At 45.7% G+C, this 19737-nt stretch overlaps 1 protein-coding gene across 1 annotated transcript in view; it reads right to left on the bottom strand.

Annotated features, from left to right (window-relative positions):
• Positions 1-18505, bottom strand: part of LOC146855449 (stabilin-2-like) — a 1111419-nt gene extending 1092914 nt beyond the window's left edge. Inside the window, exons 1-2 of the mRNA XM_085653245.1 lie at positions 18335-18505; positions 6975-7108 (exon numbers count right to left, since the gene is read on the bottom strand). Of these exons, the coding sequence (XP_085509371.1) occupies positions 6975-7108; positions 18335-18418 (218 nt within the window). The 5' untranslated portion in view covers positions 18419-18505. The remainder of the gene's footprint in view (positions 1-6974; positions 7109-18334) is intronic.
• Between the last annotated feature and the right edge of the window lie 1232 nt (positions 18506-19737).

Here is a 19737-nt window from a genome sequence, read left to right as displayed (position 1 = left end):
CATGATTAATGGACACTGTAAAAAAGTTAAAAACATTAAAGCTGGCCTACACTGGACAAAATTCATACTTTTTAACAGTGGTATAATAAACTTTTTCCTAGCCTGTTTAAAGAATGAACAGAAAAATAGAAAGTGCAAAGTGTCTTGGGGGGAGTAGTCATCGCACTTACATGGAGCAACGTCTACAGGTCTATGCCATCCCTCCACATCCCAAAGGACCATATGTATTTGGTTAAAACGCAGTTTGGTCAATAACCATCTGTGGAAAGGTTTGGAAACTAATGTCAAGTATGGGGACAACCCTGAAGATGTTGTTAGCAAAACATGCCCCCTGACAGAGGATTTACCCAACTCAACTCTCTCCCGCTCGGCCTCCCTTAGTTTAATGAAGTTTGATTTCACCCACTCCAAATCTGCCTTACAAAGGGATTCCGGATTGAGGTAAATATCCGGTCTCCCTAGGTATGCAGCCGACCTCTCGATGTTCAACAACCACTCAATTTTGTTCCTCTTATCTAGTCTCATACAGTCCTTCAAGATCTTATGGTTAAGGGACAAATTCGGGTTTAACCAAATTTTGATCCATAGCAGTAAAGGAGCTAAATTGATTTTATCTGCTATGAAGCCCATCCCAAGTTCCAAATGGACTGAGTAGGAAGCGGTTGATTGTGGGAGTCCAAGAAGAGAGCCGAGGGTCTTGGGTGTTTTAAAGCAGAGGGGGTCCACATGACCCCACCCCTTTAGCCTCAGGCCCTGGGGTCCCCATCCCCTAGGGCCTTGTGTATTTTAGAGGAGAGGTGAATCATGCAGGCCCTCTCCCGAGCCTGTTTTGGCCCCAGGGACCCCATGCCCTGGGGCCTCTATTTTAAATAGGTGGGTGCCCCCAGGGCAACTACCATGCACACATTGGGAGCTGTGGTTTGGATCCCCAGGGCCCCCCAAGGCACAGCCAGCTTCCTCCATGCTGCTAGAGTCGGCATTGCTCTTACAGGGAGCAGCTATTTATGCTGCTCCCTCCAGGTGGGAGCAATTTGTTGATCAACAGATCTCAAATCTGCTCCCAGTCGACAAGAGCATTTTTAAAACTCCCACCCACTACGAGCAGACTTTGTATTTGCTGCTGTTTGGTGGGAGATTTCAAAGATTTAAAAATGCTCCCTCTACGTGGGAGGAAACAGACGTTTCCCTGTCCGTGATGGTATGGGCAGGAAAATCGTGTGCCCCAAGAGTGGGCTCCATGGATAGGGTCATTATAGGCATATGGAGGGGGGTCATGCAGCCCCACTCCCTCTTATGGGATGGGGTCCCCTGGGCCTTCTAAAGGCTTGGGGACCTTTACATTTGGCCCCAGGGCATGGGGTCCTGGAGGCAACATATGGATCGGGGAGAGGAGCCGGCCACCCCCTCCCCATATATTTTAAATTGGAACCTGAGGGATGTGGTTCTCTGAGCCAAATACAGCTAGGGATGGAGTCTGCACCTAATTGCGGTAGCCACTCCGCAGTTATAATAAGGATTCCTAGGTATAGGAATTCCCGTTTGACGAATCTCTGTGAAACTTTTCAGACCTATATGTTTTTCTATATTGGCGGAGGACGTAACATTTTGCGGTGATTGGTCAAGGGGGTGCAAAGATAAAAGTGGGGGGGTTATCAAAAACACAATTTTTCAGCAATGCGTTTTCCATAGAATTTTGTATCACATGTAGAGTTTCAAAACACCTGAATGGATTTTCATGAAATTTGGCAGGATTACACATTTAAAAGTGTACTGCAGGTAAGTAGGGCAAGTATTTTTTAGGTTATAAGGCATTTTAACTTAGTGATATCTATTGTCACAGTGCTTTAGCAAATATTGCCATATTTTGCGAAAGTACTGTAGCACATAGTGATGACAAGTTTGATAATTACTGCCTTTGCAAGCGTTAAAGGTATCCATGTTGCATTTAGGTACACTTTAGCCGTGTTCTGTGTTATGCCTTAAGATATAGGTAAGTATTAGGTTTGATATTTTTATCCTACCACTCCACTCTACACCAGTCCTCTACCCCACTCCACTGTATGGTATTCCACTGTACCCCACTCTACGCCACTCCACTCCGCTATTTCACAGTATGCTCTTCAACTCTACTACACTACACTCCCTGCCACTGCATTGTATGCCATTTCACTGTATGCCATTGCGCTGTATGCTACTCCAGTCTACGCCACTCCACTGTACGCAACTACACTATACACCAAAACACTCTACACTATTCCACTGTATGCCACTCCACTTTCTGCTGTTGCACTCTGTGACACTCTACAGTACGCCACTCTACTATACCCCACTCCACTCTACTCTATACCACTCTCGCCACTCCATGCCACCCCACTATTCACCATTCCCCTACACGCTATTGCGCTCTACTCCACTCAGTGTATTCCACTGTATACCACTCCACTGTATGCCACTCCATTCTGTGCCACTCACCTCTATGCTATTCTACTGTATGCTATTACACTGTGCCTCATTCCTCTGTATGCCACTCCACTCTATGCCATTGCACTCTACACTACTCCATTGTATGCTAGTACACTCTACCTACTCTACTGTACACCACTCCACTCTTCACCAGTCCACTGTATGCTATTTTACTGTAAGCCACTCCACTCTACACAAATCCACTATACCACACTCAACTATATGCTATTCCATTTTACACAACTACAGTCTATCACACTCAACTCTAAGCTATTTGACTCTAGGCCACTCCAGTCTACCCTACTTCACTGAATGCCACTCAACCTAACGCAGTTCCACTGTATGCTACTTTACTGTATGCTATTTCAGTTTATGCCACTTTACTGCATACTATTCCACTGTAGTCACTACATTCTATGCCACTCCACTGTATGCTTTTTGCACGTTACCCCACTCTACTCTATCCTACTCTATACCGTTCCACTCTATACCACTCCACTCTACACCACTCTCCTGTATGCCAATCCACTGTACGTTATTCTACTCCACGCCACTCCACTGTACAATTATATGCTATTCCACTTTATGCTACTCCACTGTATGCCACTCCACTATACGATATTCCACTGTACGCAACTACACTCTTCAACACTCAACTCTATGCTATTTGACTCTATGCCACTCCACTCTATCCTATTTCACTGTTCGCCACTCCATTGTACCTATTCACTGTACCCCACTTCACTCTATGCTATTCAATCTACACCACTCCACTCTACGCCACTTCACTCTACACCACTCCACTCTAATCTACTTCAGTTTACGCCACTCCACTGAACGCCATTCCACTCTACGTGCACCCTTGTAGGCCACTCCACTGTACACTATTTCATTGTTGGCCACTCCACTGTACCCCACTCCAATCTGTGCAACTCCACTCTACAGTACTCCTCTTTATGCCACTCCAGTCTATGCCATTGCGCCATTGCAATCAAGGCCACTCCACTGTACGTCACTCCACTCTCTGACACTGTACTATATGCTATTCCACTGCATGTGACTCCACTGTACCCATCTCCATGCTATTCCACTGTCTGCCAATCCACTGTACGCTATTGCAGTTAATGCCACTCCACTGTACACCTCTCCACTGTACGGCATTCCACTCTATGCCACTCCACTTTACCCAGCTCCAATCCACACCACTCCACGGAGCTCAACTCAACTACACCATCTGTGGAAAGGTTTGGAAACTAATGTCAAGTATGGGGACAACCCTGAAGATGTTGTTAGCAAAACATGCCCCCTGACAGAGGATTTACCCAACTCAACTCTCTCCCGCTCGGCCTCCCTTAGTTTAATGAAGTTTGATTTCACCCACTCCAAATCTGCCTTACAAAGGGATTCCGGATTGAGGTAAATATCCGGTCTCCCTAGGTATGCAGCCGACCTCTCGATGTTCAACAACCACTCAATTTTGTTCCTCTTATCTAGTCTCATACAGTCCTTCAAGATCTTATGGTTAAGGGACAAATTCGGGTTTAACCAAATTTTGATCCATAGCAGTAAAGGAGCTAAATTGATTTTATCTGCTATGAAGCCCATCCCAAGTTCCAAATGGACTGAGTAGGAAGCGGTTGATTGTGGGAGTCCAAGAAGAGAGCCGAGGGTCTTGGGTGTTTTAAAGCAGAGGGGGTCCACATGACCCCACCCCTTTAGCCGCAGGCCCTGGGGTCCCCATCCCCTAGGGCCTTGTGTATTTTAGAGGAGAGGTGAATCATGCAGGCCCCCTCCCGAGCCTGTTTTGGCCCCAGGGACCCCATGCCCTGGGGCCTCTATTTTAAATAGGTGGGTGCCCCCAGGGCAACTACCATGCACACATTGGGAGCTGTGGTTTGGATCCCCAGGGCCCCCCAAGGCACAGCCAGCTTCCTCCATGCTGCTAGAGTCGGCATTGCTCTTACAGGGAGCAGCTATTTATGCTGCTCCCTCCAGGTGGGAGCAATTTGTTGATCAACAGATCTCAAATCTGCTCCCAGTCGACAAGAGCATTTTTAAAACTCCCACCCACTACGAGCAGACTTTGTATTTGCTGCTACACCATACTCCATTCAACAGTCTACCCACCTCCACTGTATCAGACTATACTCCAATGTATAGCACTACACTGTACAACAATATACTCCTGTCATTGCCAGTGTACAGCACTCTACTCTATAGCACTTGAAGACATTCTACGACAATCTATGCAACTCCCTCGATGCCGCTCCACCCTAGTGTATGTACTCTACACTGAGACACTACTTCACTGTACTCCACTACTGCACTACTACTCCACTACTGTACTCTACGCAACTACATTGTATAATACAACACTTTAATCCAGTATGTGACACTTTAATCTACTGCATGACACTTTCTGACACTCTACACCACATACAGTATTCTCCACTTTACCACACACCACTCCACTCTACATCACTTTACTCAACTCTATGCTAGCCACTCCAGTAGACTCCACTCCACGCCACTTGACTCCACTGCACAACACTTTACCACACTCTAGAGCCCTATCCAACACCCCACTCTACACCGCCCCACTCTACCCCACACTACTACACTCTATGCAACACCACTTTACAAGATTGTTCTACACTCTATAAACCTCTACTCCACTTTGTGCCCCTCCACCCCAGTGTACAGCACTCTTCTCCACTCTATGACACTTTCCAACACTCTATGACATACAACTCTACTGTACAAGACACCACTTTACTAAACTCTACACTACGCCTGTACACTCTAATGCACTCCACGCCACTGTACTATACAACACACCATTACACTACATAACAATTTACTCCACTGGATGCTACGCCACTCACCTAAACTTAAACTACACAAAACTTTACATTTCTAAACTTATACTTTTAATTTATAATTTAAGCATCATCTTCAAATTATTACTCACACACCTCCATACATACTGTATTCGACTCTGTAGCCATACTCATTAACTGTAACTTGCACCTTTTCCATGCACTTCTTATACCCCGTTATATTATATCACTTATGCAAACTAAAATAAAAGCGTTTACAAGAATAGTTACGATATTACATATCATATCTGTTATGAGATTGTATGGTACAGTGGCGAGTTATAGTTAATATAATGTGGCTACCAAGTTGGTCCTAAAAACAAGGGTAGTCTCAACTGTGATCCATGGAGCACTTTAAAAATATCTTGAAATTCCCAGATATCCCATAATTGGCGGTCACTCAGGTATGATTAACAGTCAAATATGGAGTAAAAAACATGGGACCAGGGTGAGACCTAATGATGAAGCATGACACTACTAGAGTGGATGAGGGTCTAACAAATGAAACATCTCTGTTTCCAGTAAAGACGGCTTTACGGTGGAATGTCATGTCCTATCAGAAACATCCAGTGGGTAGGGATACCCATTAGTGTGTGTTGTTGATGTAATAGGGAAAACTTATCCTTCCCCCAATACCTTCTCTTTCCTCTTCCCCGTGGGCTAGCTGGTAGGTCTCCCATTTGTTTTTCTGTAATTAGTCACAACTATAACCATTCCATAGCATCATCTAATGACATATACAGAAAGAACAACCGTAGTGCAGTCTATCAAGGCACATCTCTGACACTCTTGACTTCACCCATGCCTGCTATGTTTCAAAAGACCTCAGAGTGGGCAACCCTGTGTGGTAACCATCAAGGTGGTGTGCAAGACACAAGAAAATATTACAGGACCTGTAGAGACAATCAAGGCTGCCAGCAGACTACTAGCCATAAACTGCACATCTTCCTCTCATACTGTCTTATCCATCACACCGCTAAGCATGTCCCACAGCATGAGAACCACACCTTGGTGGTCATCACGCACGATATGAAAACACATCCCACATAGGATCAAAACAAGGAAAACACCCTTCTAAATACATCCCTACACAGCATAGCATGCTATTTCTGTGCGCAAGCGCTTCAGCACCCCAACTGGCGGTAGTAAGCGCTATATAAGTATTACATTACAATCCACACGATAGAGCGTGGTGACGCTTAGTAAAAATGTAATCAACTTCCAAGTGGTGCACTTATAGCCCTGTGTAGCAGCTGGAACAATTGTGCTTCCTCACAGGGCACGTTTTCTTGCTACCTGATTTTTCTTTGTTATCTTTCTTGATTTTGGTTGTGGGAAGTATAAGATAAATTCAGGACGGTCCCTTGCAGCACTATTGATGACGTTAATGGCATCTCTTGAACATGGATTGTAAAAAGAAGCCACTGACGACTGACGAGATATGTAAAAAAACATTCAGCATGTACGCACACTCCCATATGTTCATCAAGAAAAACTTCAATGTAGATGTTTAATTTTGTTCATTCAGTATGGAAGATATACAACAATGACAAATTAAAAGCAGGGCATGCAGAATGGAAAGTAAAGTAATAGAAGGAAAACCACACTTTAGATTTATTAAAGATGAAATACCTGCAATCTTTAGATCCACTTCCATTGGTGAGCTTAATATATCCTTCGGGGCAGTTGACTCTTTCATTAAAAATGCAAGATTTGCATTCAGTTCTAATTGTTATGTGTGTCTTCACGTCACATCTGTTTATAACCTAAAAAGAAAAATGTGTTTACGTTTTCGAATTGTTTTTTGTATTGATTGCATATTAGTTTGTTTTGTAAAATATGTTCATGCAATTTTATTACAGTAGTTTTAAACACAATCACACACACAAACGCACACACCTCACCACCCCCACTCTCCCCCACCCGCTCGCCCAGATCGAGCACATTTATTGAATCCCACTCTCTCAGAGCACTGCTTACACACTTACAGCATTTGTCTCCCTCAGGGTCCAAAGAAATAATTTGCGCGGTTCTCCTGCTCTTACAGGATCTCCAGCCCTCTTCCAACTCTAGAAGTCGTTGTTTCCCTTAACTTTTTTGCTCTGTCTAAGGGGCATATTATCACAGGGCCGCGATAAAATTATCGCCGCTTTAGCGTCCGTTTTCGGGTGAAAAGCGGCGATAATTTTATCTCATTATCATCATGGACACGGGATTCCTTGACTTAGCGCCCGTTTTCCACACGCCTCGCATCGATAATGAGATGCAAAGGAGGCGTGGCTGTGAAAACAACATGGGATTATATCGCGAAGGCAGCTTCGCGATATTATCAATGAGGGGTAGCGATGTTTGAAATAGCTTTATGTATGCCTTAGCGCAGGAATTTAACGTCTGCTAAATTCCTGACTAAGGCATACCTAACATGGGGGGTGGATTATGTGGCTAAGACCACAGGCCCTATCATCAAGGATATCGCCGTTTTCCATGGAACATCGCTGGAAAACCAGCGATGTTCCATGGAAAACGACGCTATTGCTGGAATAATTATCGCCATTGCGCTATGCGTTGTTAATACAGCGCTAGCATGGCGATAATTTCCAGCGATAGCCCGCGGTAAAAATCCTCACGCTAAGAGCAGCCAGTGATAATTATCGCTGCTGCTTGATAAAAGGCCCCTAAGTTGGTTGCCAACCTTTGAAGTAGAATAGGAGAACTTCTCAGAAGCTAACCATATATTTGGAAGCTGGGATTGTTCAGTCAGATAACAAAGACACAAGAGGGAGGCACTGCATTGGCACAGTCTTCTGCGAGTGCGCCCACAGAATGCCCAATTGCCTAAACGTAAGAAGAAGGAATTAAAAGTCCTAAATTCAAGAATGTCTCAAGGAGCTGGGGGCATTGATTCAAATAATGTCTTTTTTTATGAGAATTGGCGAGTCACGTCATCTCTTCATGTCCTGCTTGGCTGAACAAGAGAGCTTTATTTATATGTCGGCAGTTCATCAAGAATGATCCCTCCTGGTAAGAATCCTACTACAGTCTTTGTAATGGTTGAAGAACAGAAAGTTTAATTACTAGAATACGATGCTGATGTTATTTCATTGTTAACAAGCATTTGCAATGCAATAGGTCTCGCATTTGCGAGAGTTTGAGCTATTGGCATTGTAAATGACAATGCTTTTAATTATGTGTCTTGAAAACGTGAAAGTGGTGCTTATAGTCCTTGCTTACGAGAAGCAAGGCTGGCAGTAACTGCGCCTCTTACTGCCAGCCTTGCTTCTATAAGTACAAAGTGCATATTTACACACCGTTTGCAAGTTTTCAAAACACACAAATAAAAGGCGTTGTCATTTACAATGCCAATAGCTCAAACTCTCGCAAATGCGAGACCAATTGCATTGCAAATGCTTGTTAGTTGTGATTTCACAGGTTGACCTGGAATTTACCCTGCATGTAAAAATGTGTCCGGTGCACATTTAGCCGTCTTTGATGCTTGCATCCTCTGTTTTATAGTGTTAGGCAAGACAGGGGTTGGGGCTGTAGTCAATATGGAGGCTCACTTGGTATGCTGTAAATAATCGCAAGGAAGACATCTGGGTTTCCCTTGGCAGACTTGGTTAGCTGATGCCAAAGCAGTGACGGTGGCACTTGAAGACGGACAGAGTCCGTTCCTTCCAGCCCTAGAACAATGCAGTTTTACTCTGTATTACATCAACAAATCTTTCATTTTGCCTCAACTACTTTCATTTTTTCTTGCACCAATGCTTCACGACCTTCAGAAGCCTTGCAGACTCCTAAAAGCACAGCCCACCCACTAGAGCTCTGGGGACACGCTGCAAAGCATAGCACGATGTATGGCGAAACGGTATGGAATGCGGGGAGGGAGTAGCTGTATGGAGGGGGCGTCAGGGGCTGAAAGGTTCCGCCGCGATTCCTTCATCCTGGCGGGGCTAGGAAACGAAGTCTGTAGACCTGGATGAATATGGTGGGGTGCGGCAGATGGCGCATGGCTGGCTTACACTGGAGGGGGTGCAGGGACAGCTGGGGATTGGAGAGGAGCGATCCGGTGAGATGCGCAGGAGGATATGTGGCAGTAGGAGGAAGCGTTCGCCTTTGTGTAGTGTGTGTTTGCGAGCAAGAGCGAGATGGAAGGGAGAGAGTGTTTGCAAAATATGAGTTTTTGCATGATTAACCTGGTAAGATAAGACGTAAATTTTCCATCACCCCTGTTCACGTGTTTTTAGAGAGTTGTCCGCCAGCCATACCTTTACTGTAAGCACAGAAGAAGGCACATGCTTTGGCTGTAGGGGGGGGGAGGAGAATGGGGGAGGGGGGGACTACTTAGTGCACAATGATCGGGAATCACTTAAGTCAGTGCCTAATTGTGCCATGGGGTACTTCTGAGTACACACTCAATCGGAGCATACGAATGCTTTTTGAAGCATGCAAAAAATTGCAATGACAAGGAAGCCTAAATCCGTTTTCCAAGCAAATAATTATTTAAACACCACTTTTAAAAAAAAAAATTTAAAACGAAACACTACCTTTTCCAGCCATAAAACAAAATAACCCCACGAATCCTGATGTACATGAAGAGTGTTTCTGCAAGTGTACTGTTCTTTAATATGGAAGCTTTGACACTAATAGGCCTATTATGGAACTGCACTGTGAAGTACGTATTTAAAGTGCTATTTTTGTTTGACTGGTAGTTTGAACTCGTATATCTTGAAGTGCTTTTCATATGCTATGTGAAATTGCAGCAAGACGTGGTCTAGAAATAGCAAAGACAAATGCAATGCTGCCTATCGAGTTACTAATGCAGGGAGAACTAACAAAACGGGTGCAATTGAAAGACTTAACTGGAGCCTTGTGTACCTCCTCCTCTAAGCCTAACACTGTGCCCCTTGTAATATCAGCATGGCGATAGTATGGAGATTCCGAAGGGATGAAATACTGAAATACCACCCCAGTGGCCAGCGTGTGAAACTTAGGGTGTGGCCTGTTTTAGTGCCAAACACCAGTAACATGCTGGTTTCATACAAATAACTTCTGAGCAAATCCAATCACAAAGAGATGAAAAATATCCCTGTCCAACTCCTAGGGTGTGTAAGCTGTAAGAATGCACTATTGATTGTCCCGGACAAAGAACCCCAGGTTCCAAATGTCTTTTGGTCTGTGCCCAGTGTGTTTACAATGAAGCGTTTTTCATCCAAACCTTAAACCCCTGTAAAGAATGTGCAGCTGACACTAATGTTAGTGGATTGTGGGGCTTCATTGAGTAAATATGGGCACAGAAAAAGAACGCAGTGTGCCACAAGTGGGAAAGGACCCCGCAAATAATGTTCCCTCAGGTACTGAAGATAGCCCCAAGCCCCCCCTTAAAGTGTGTATGTAATAGCGCCCCTGACAGCAGATGCAGTGTTTTAAACTTTGGCCATGCGAGAGTTATGGCTGGAGGTCGGCGTGCACGAGTGGACACAGAAAACAACAGAGATACCGGTGATTGGAGAGCTCTGGGGCCAGCATGCATTGGCACGGTGTGATCCTGGTCACTCGTAAAGAAAAACCCACGCGTGCCGGCAGGAACGCCAGTGTAATTAGTGTTGTCAGAGGGAGAACACGTGGAAAGTATGCGGCCAGGAAAGTGTGAGAATGAGCCGGTTAAAGCAGGGCGAGAGGCAGAGAGGAGTAGGTGTTTTTAGCGAGATGGAGAGGGAGGGAACACGGAGAGCTGTGACTGCAAAGAAAGATGTAGCGTGAGAAAAGGAAGGGTGTAAAAGAGGAAGGTATTTCACGGGTTGCTGATAGCAGGGAGAACGGATAAAGGCAGAGGAGGAGTGAAAGAGGTGAAGCTGATGAAAGATGAGGAGGGAGCGGGGTGTATGCTCAGAGCTTTGTCATAATGTGTGCTATTAAACGCTGCAGGGTGGCACGACTTGATGGGCGGTGCTCACGAGAGCACACCGACACCCAAACACATGGCATGTGTCGGTTTGTACAGATTTCTATCTGATTTTCGTAGTGTTTAGCATTATTGGGGCCCCATAGGTCATTTAAGGTAGGCGTGGGGTGTGCTATCAGATTTGAACGCAGTGTGCAAATAATGGTTTTAGAGACAGCTGTCTGCTAGATTGACGCCGTTTCACTACAGGATGGCACACTTTTCACCCTTAGCTGCTCCACCTATCAAGGCTTGTTGGCAAACCTGTGGGGCGCTTGCTACTTTCCAGCTTTTCCCAGTTACCATGGCTGAGGAATCGCGGGCACTTAAACATTGGTTACAGGATGACTCCATGTTACAAACGTACAAGGAGACAGATGCAGACTGGGTTTTTCTTTTCACATTATAACGCATTCAGGTCTTGTCATCTTCGTTGATGTCACTTGCTCAGTTTACAGCATCGCGTCTCCGTGGACAGACTCACATCGCAACTCTTGCTATCAGGCAGGCCACAAGAAGCATGGAATCTAGTGACGCATAAAGACGCTGTAGAAGAAAAGCGGGTTCTTTATTTCAATTTACACTATTTGTCCAGGTGAACAAATATTATTGTATTGAGAAGGACAATATACAGTAATATTATTTACACGGAAGGGGTCATCGTTGCATGTACTTGTGTTTGTTATTCGTTCGTCTCCAGCTCAGCCGGCAAACAGACGCAAAGAAAAAAAATAACAGAGCTCCCTGGAAGGCGGCACCAGAAAGACGCGTCCTTAATCTGTTTTCTTGCCCTGGGCTGCTCTGCTTGAGCCGGTGTGAAAGATACAGTAAGGAACACGCAGTTATTTGAGTTATCACAAAAATGAGTGCCTGCTGCTTGTTTCCTCTGACAGACGGTCACTTGAGAGCAATGTATCGGAGTTCGGAGCTGATCAATAACGTGTCCACAGGACCTGATGTGTGTTCTCGGCTCAGAGGGGAAACAGCAATTAAGGAGGATGTCTCTGTCTCCCTTCACGCCCAGGGAGGAGGGAGATGCGAGCAGAGCATCAAAGAGCTGGGTGACAAGGGAGGGGGGAATGCAAGGGTCAAAGCGGCGAAAGTGAAAGTAATCGAGCAGAGCATCAAAGGGCTGGGTGAGAAGGGAGGGGGGAATGCAATGAGCAGAGGAGCAGCTGTGCACGTGCATGTGATCGTGCACTCAAGGTTTAGGCCAGCCAAAAGACTGTGGGTAGCACTTTGAAAATCCCACATATAAAATGTCTCTTCGAACCTTTGGCTCAGCGAGACCTAAAAACGATGTGCCCTGGCCACGGTGTGACTAATTCAGGCAAGTTGTTTGTCTAGTTTACAAAAGTATTGCACATCAGCTGAGTAATGAAACATTAAAAAAAAATAGGACAACCTACGACCGAAGACGTAAAATGCAATGTGAAAGGGGTCCATGCCGTCTTGTTGCTTGAACTAAAGTGGGAGAAATCACATCAATTTTGCCTTATAATTGCTTTTTTCGGGAGTCAATTTTGTGGTGTTGCAGGACAACTAGGATTTTTCTCCATGGATGATCATTTTTCACCTGTGTCTAGTCAGCAGCTTGCACAGCCCTTGTTACAAAGCATCAGCAATCGACAGACCGGAAGGCAGGACTGGGGGGCTGAGGACGAATCTTAGGGTCCCTAAAGGGATTTCCTGCTTAACCTTTAGTGCAGTGGGGGTCAAGCTGCGGGCATGGACCCCAAAGAACGTAAACCAGGAGAGTTTTAAATGAGCACTTTTGGCGATGGTCTGTCCAACATAACCGTGGGATCATCGAACATTGACATTAAATTAAAAAAAGAAACGGCAATCTGTAGCAATGTATCTGTCACTAAGCAACATCATTTCTTGCATAAACTTCAGCAGACATGGGTCGTGGGGTTGAACCTGCCCTAGAGTCCACGGGACAGCATAGGAGTTTCATATGGAAAACACATTTAGGCGTAAAAAAAACCTCCTTACTCCTTGAGTAATGTGTTTTTGTACTTCAGTACCGGTGAGTATTTTTATTAATATAGTATGGTAATAAGAACGTTTTTGGCATGTGCAGTCAGTGCATAATAGATGTCTTGTTCTTAGACTCAGTGGCACAATAATGACTGTGTTCAGTCTCTTCTGCAGGAAATCACAACAGGGCAAAACAAAATACCGGAAAAGAGGTGGATTTCAGACTTCCTTTAGTGTGGCACACACAACACGCAAGGTATTTGTTGACTTAACTAAATGGAGTCATGGCTCTTGTAACACGTGAATACACCATGCTCCTAGCGTCTAAAAGTGCACCCTAAGACTTCAATGGGGTGTCGTTGGGCGCAATGTGCTCATCCATGACCTCTTCTGGGCAATGCTTGTCTACATAGTCCGACATCAGGCACAGGTGTAAACAAAGAATCCCATTTCACCTCAGCATGGTCCCGGATGCAGTTCTTTGTATGCCATCCATTTCTGATGATTCAATGGAAAGACAGCACTGACATGCGCTGCGTCCCAGTGCTTACTGTACTGCGGCAGGAAGCGAAGAGTGACTGTTGATTCCTGTAGTGAAAAGTGCCTCAGAATTTCTTTGTGAAGAGAAATTAAAGTGGGGCCTTTGAGAAGCTGCCTTGAAGGCTGTTCAAAAGGGGGAAATAGATTCATCTTTCCGGATGTAAAACGTTGAGCTTTATTTATTCTTGCATTTAAAAAGGGTTGGATGACTCCCTCTTTGCTTTACTTGGCCATGTTAGCTCATTTTATTTTAAGCCCGTTCATTTTTATCAGATTTACTAAAAGAAAAAAAAAATTCTCAGATTTTTATCTAGGAAATCTTTGCTTTGGAATAATACGCCATTCATGAGATGAATTGGTTTCTTGGAGCAGGGGGGCTGCTAGAATCGAGCCCCACTTGCATTGACAGAATGAAAAAGTGATCCAGGCTGGGGTAGGTCCTTGCTGTGTGTTATCCACATCGCCAGGATTCATCAGCACATAGTGCCACCGCTTAGCCTTGAAGCATCAAATTCAATAACCTGTGTGCATTGATTCAGACCATGCATTTCACTGCCATCTCGTATGAGTGGAAGCTCGGGGTCCCTTCCAGTGCATTAATTACTGGTGTGCTGTGCACTCAACTGTGGGTGGAAGCCCATTGCTCTTGCTTGGTGTGTTGATGGCTGGGGTGATGATTTCTGCTCTGGGTGGAAGCCCATTGCTCTTGCTTGGTGCGTTGATGGCTGGGGTGATGATTTCTGCTCTCTGTGGAAGCACAATGCTCGAGCTTGGTGCGTTGATGGCTGTTGTGATTATTTCTGTTCTGGGTAGAAGCCCAATGCTCTTGCTTGGTGCGTTGACGGCTGGGGTGATGATTTCGGCCTGGGTGGAAGCCCATTGCTCTTGCTTGGTGCGTTGATGGCTGGGGTGATGATTTCTGCTCTGGGTGGAAGCCAATTGCTCTTGCTTGGTGCGTTGATGGCTGGGGTGTTGATTTCTGCTCTTGGTGGAAGCCCATTGCTCTTGCTTGATGCGTTGATGGCTGGGGTGATGTTTTCTGCTCTTGGTGGAAGCCCATTGCTCTTGCTTGGTGCGTTGATGGCTGGGGTGATGCTTTCTGCTCTGGGTGTAAGCCCAATGCTCTTGCTCGGTGTGTTGATGGCTGGTGTGATGATTTCTGCTCTGTGTAGAAGCCCAATGCTCTTGCTCGGTGTGTTGATGGCTGATGTGATGATTTCTGCTCTGGGTGGAAGTCCAATGCTCTTGCTTGGTACGTTGATGTTTGGGGTGATGATTTCTGCTCTGGGTGGAAGCCCATTGCTCTTGCTTGGTGTGTTGATGTCTGGGGTGATAATTTCTGCTCTGTGTGGAAGCCCATTGCTCTTGCTTGGTGTGTTGATGTCTGGGGGGATAATTTCTGCTCTGTGTGGAAGCCCATTGCTCTTGCTTGGTGTGTTGATGTCTTGGGTGATAATTTCTGCTCTGTGTGGAAGTCCATTGCAGTTGCTTGGTGCGTTGATGGCTGGGGTGATGATTTCTGCTCTCGGTGGAAGCCCAATGTTCTTGCTTGGTGCCTTGATGGCTGGGGTGATGATTTTTGTTCTCGGTGGAAGCCCCATGCTCTTGCTTGGTGCGTTGATGGCTGGGGTGATGATTTCTGCTCTTGGTGGAAGCCCAATGATCTTGCTTGGTGTGATGATAGCTGGTGTGATGATTTCTGCTCTGGGTGGAAGTCCAATGCTCTTGCTTGGTGCGTTGATGTTTGGGGTGATGATTTCTGCTCTGGGTGGAAGCCCATTGCTCTTGCTTGGTGTGTTGATGTCTGGGGTGATAATTTCTGCTCTGTGTGGAAGCCCATTGCTCTTGCTTGGTGTGTTGATGTCTCGGGTGATAATTTCTGCTCTGTGTGGAAGTCCATTGCTCTTGCTTGGTGCGTTGATGGCTGGGGCGATGATTTCTGCTCTCGGTGGAAGCCCAATGCTCTTGCTTGGTGCCTTGTTGGCTGGGGGGATGATTTCTGTTCTCGGTGGAAGCCCCATGCTCTTGCTTGGTGCGTTGATGGCTGGGGTGATGATTTCTGCCTGAGTGGAAGCCCAGAGCTCCTGTTAGGCGCATTGATGGCTGATGTGCAATGCATTTCGTTCTGGGTTGAAACCCATCATTCCTTCCAGGCGCACTGAAGGCCAGGTTATGATGCATGGCACTTTGAAAGGAAGCCCAATGCTTCTCCTACATGATTGACAGCAGGTGTGCTTTGCATTCTGCTTTCGGTGGAAGCCCAGGGCTTCTGTTAGACGCATTTATGGCTGGTGTGCCAGTTTGGGTGGAAGGGTACGTGTCCTGATGGTAGGGGTGCAGCGTGTTCCACTTTGGGTGGAAGGCGGTGCTCCTGTTAGGTTGACTAGTGGCTGGCATGCCATGCATTCTGCTTTCATTTGAATCCCGGAGTTCTCTAAAGTGCACTGGTGATGGGTGGGAAGTGTACTCTTCTGTGGGTGAATGTCCATCCTCCGATAGGACTGTGGGGTGACCCCATAAGTGACAAGGTGGCAAGCTGAGGTATTCCAGCAGGGGATGTGCCAAATTCCATCAAACCAAGCCACTCGAGAAAGGGAAGGCTGTTTTCAGATTTGTGAAGTAATTCTAATCTCAGCTTCCTTAATGGTCAAACCACTTCTCATAGCCCGGCTATGCTCACACACAGGAGGAACAAGAATTCCAGTTTCATTGATTCCATCTTATTCAGAAATGAACTGTGGCACCCGGCTGTGGGTATGAGGGCTGTGCAGCGCCTATAGCGACCATGACCCCCAATGTTTTTAGATATAAACCACTGCAAGAGCTGCCTCTGCGACAGAGTATGCCCCTGCTGTCACTCCTGCTGGTGATAGGAGAACAAGGAAAGGAAATGTGGACACATTTCTAAAGGACGACAACGTGCTAATGGATTCTATAGAAGACAACCGGTTTGCCATCTGCCCTTCTTTGACAGAAGATGCTAACATGATCCCAGGCAGCTACCCTGCTGTCTCTAAGAAACCCTTTGTTCTGGTCAGCCTCCTGCAGGAGTAAGACCGCTGACAACAGGAGGTGCGGCTGCTGATTCCATGCGCCCTGCAGAAAGATGCAACTGGAGCTCTCCAAGGCAAACCCTGTGCCGCATGCATCGGGGGCATGAGGACCATGTCAAAAACCGTTCGAGAAAGTGCAAAGGTCTAAGGAACATGAAACAATCATACCAGCAGGCGGCATGCGAGGAACTGAGGGAGGCCGCAGAGCAGAACAACAGCAAAGGCTTCTGGGACCAAATAGCAAGAGTTTTTACTTACATCTCTCTAACCTTTCCTTATGCGCCGTGCACCAATTACATAAAGCAAATATATGATTCTGTTTCAATTGCACACAGAATAGTATTTCAACGTGATCTGATGTAAACAGACTGTAGAATAGCAATAGTGGCATTACAAGTGACTGAAGGAACCTCTACGTTGGGCTAAATGTTTGCACATAAGAAGTTTAAATAATAACTAAATGATTCAGCATCACTTCGAGTCTTTAGAAAGGGCTCTAGACAGAGGAAGCTTGTGGTTTGCAAATGGTATTGTAGTTGCATTTTTATAGCGCTTACTGTTCCTTACGAGATGTTGAAGCCCTTTACTCCAGACAGCACGTCAGGGACATCTTAGGGGTTTTGGGGACCCTGGGCCAAACATATTTTGGGGGCCCCTTTTCGGAACAGCTTCGAATTTATGATCCGGTTTCAGCATTTTCATGCCCTCTATGGCCAATTCACTGATAGTACACAGGCACACTTGTCCAAATTCTAAATGTGTTTATATCTAATATTCAGGAATAGTGATGTTTAACACAGCAGCTCACTATTACTGCAAATAATCTTTGCTACACTCATAAATTTCGCATTTGTGACGTCCTGTTTTGATCTAAAAGATACATTGTTAATGGGTGTTGCATGAAACACAAACGCAACATTTCTCTGCAAACTGTAGTAGACTCACACATAACTCACATTACAAGTACATGTAAGGAAAAAGGTATTTAAAACAATTCTGTTTAAGAATTATTCAAGGTCATCAGGGTAAGACCCTCTGCAGAACAGAAGTGGCTCTATCAGGAGGTCCCGAAAGGCTGGGGCCCTGGGACAAAGCCCACTTTCCCCATGCCTTAAAACGTCTCTGCAGCACCTGGCTATAAGCCACGGTTCGTGGTTAGAACTGTATTATTGGTTCTTGTCAACAGTAGTACAAAAAAACACGGCCTCTTTACATACTCTATCCCCTTTTACTGTTATTACGGAGTCTCTGATTTAAAACACACAGACGCACTCACGCACACTGGACGTGCCGAAACTCCAACAAATGGCGCCATATTTGGTGCAGGTTAGTCAAGAGGTGCCAACGTTATTACAACAGCAACAAAGCAAAAAACCTTTTCAAAGGAAAGCGAAACTACAGAGTAACTAATCCCGAAGCCACAATATACATATATAGCCGAAAAACATCCGATTATAAAACACTATTATTCCTACCTCGGTTTTTGGTGTTGGACGACAGAAGCTGAGCATAGCAACCAGGACGAGCACGAGGCTCCAGGCGCGTGCCTTCCCCTCCATCCTCAGGCCGGGACCCCTTGTCTTCCTTTCACAAGCTCGCGACTTGTGTCCTGCTGCTGCTGTCGCCTCGCGCTCCCCTTATCACCTGGCTGCACTCTGCTGTCATCGGGGACTTTAAATGCCCCCACCCTCCCTCCGCCCTTTCCTGTAGAACCTACTCGACTCAATCTGTTAAACCTCACAATATACGATCAAACGTGTCTAGGAGTGCACATTTTTACAAGGCTTAAAACCCCTTACTCTCGGACCGGCAGGATATCCTGGCAGCGCTGCGCCGCATAGATGCTTAGTTCAGGAACAGAGACTCATCGTTCCAGGACATGGAATTCAGTGGCGCTTAGTTTTGTGTCCATACAATTATTTCCATAGCATCCAGCATATGTATTTTTACAGCGCATCGTCTTGTAAAAGTAACTCAAAACGACCGAAGTCTTCTCCTTGAACTCCTGATGACTTCGCAATAGCCATCTATAAATACGGGCTATCCACTAATGTAGGTACAAATATAGGAATATCCAGACCGCGGGTGCCCGTGTGACTGACCCACATTAGAGACACCGACACAGACACGTCACTGTCATTAGGACTGACTGCCACGTGCACTAACAGCAGCCCAGAACAGACTCGACACTCTCATTAGGACTGAGTGTCAGGTGCACTAACAGCAGCCCCGGTTAGACACTGTCATTAGAACTGAGTGCCTCGTGCAACTGTCACACAAGGAGAGATACTGTCCATAAAACTGAGAGCCACGTGCACTAACAGCAAACCAGAGCACACACTGTCATTAAAACTGCATCGCACTAGCAGCAGACCAGAGCAGGCACTGCCGTTGAATGTTAGCCCCACAAGCTGTAGCAGCAGACCAGAGCAGGCACTGTCATTGAAAGTGAAGTGCCGCAGGTTCTAGCAGAAGACCAGTACAGGCACTAAAATCATACCAAATCCCCACTGTCATTAAAAGGTGGATTAGTTGGTGAAGTGATGCACCATTCTAGTTGGACACTTGCGCCGTGGGTTGTGGAAATCTCAGGTGCCTCTCCTTGGTTTTTGTATCAGGCTTGCATGCTTTTGAAGTGTTTCCCTGATATTCGTAGTTAGCTAAAATACCTGGCAGTGAGTACACATATATGAGCATTATTCCTTAGCATAGGTACCATAGCATAGGTCTTAAAATAGCTGTGGCAGGTGCTGCCACATCAGTGATTAATTTCCTGATCTTTAACCTTATGATCCACAAGCAACAGCCCGTCATTTGATAACATATCTTGACATGTGAGAACCTCTATGTTTGTAGAAAAATAGGTACACACAGACAA

The sequence above is a fragment of the Triturus cristatus genome, chromosome 4_1 (genome assembly GCF_964204655.1).
Source record: "Triturus cristatus chromosome 4_1, aTriCri1.1, whole genome shotgun sequence".
In the NCBI taxonomy this organism is placed as follows: Eukaryota; Metazoa; Chordata; class Amphibia; order Caudata; family Salamandridae; genus Triturus; species Triturus cristatus.
This window is presented reverse-complemented; position numbering and strand designations above follow the sequence as displayed.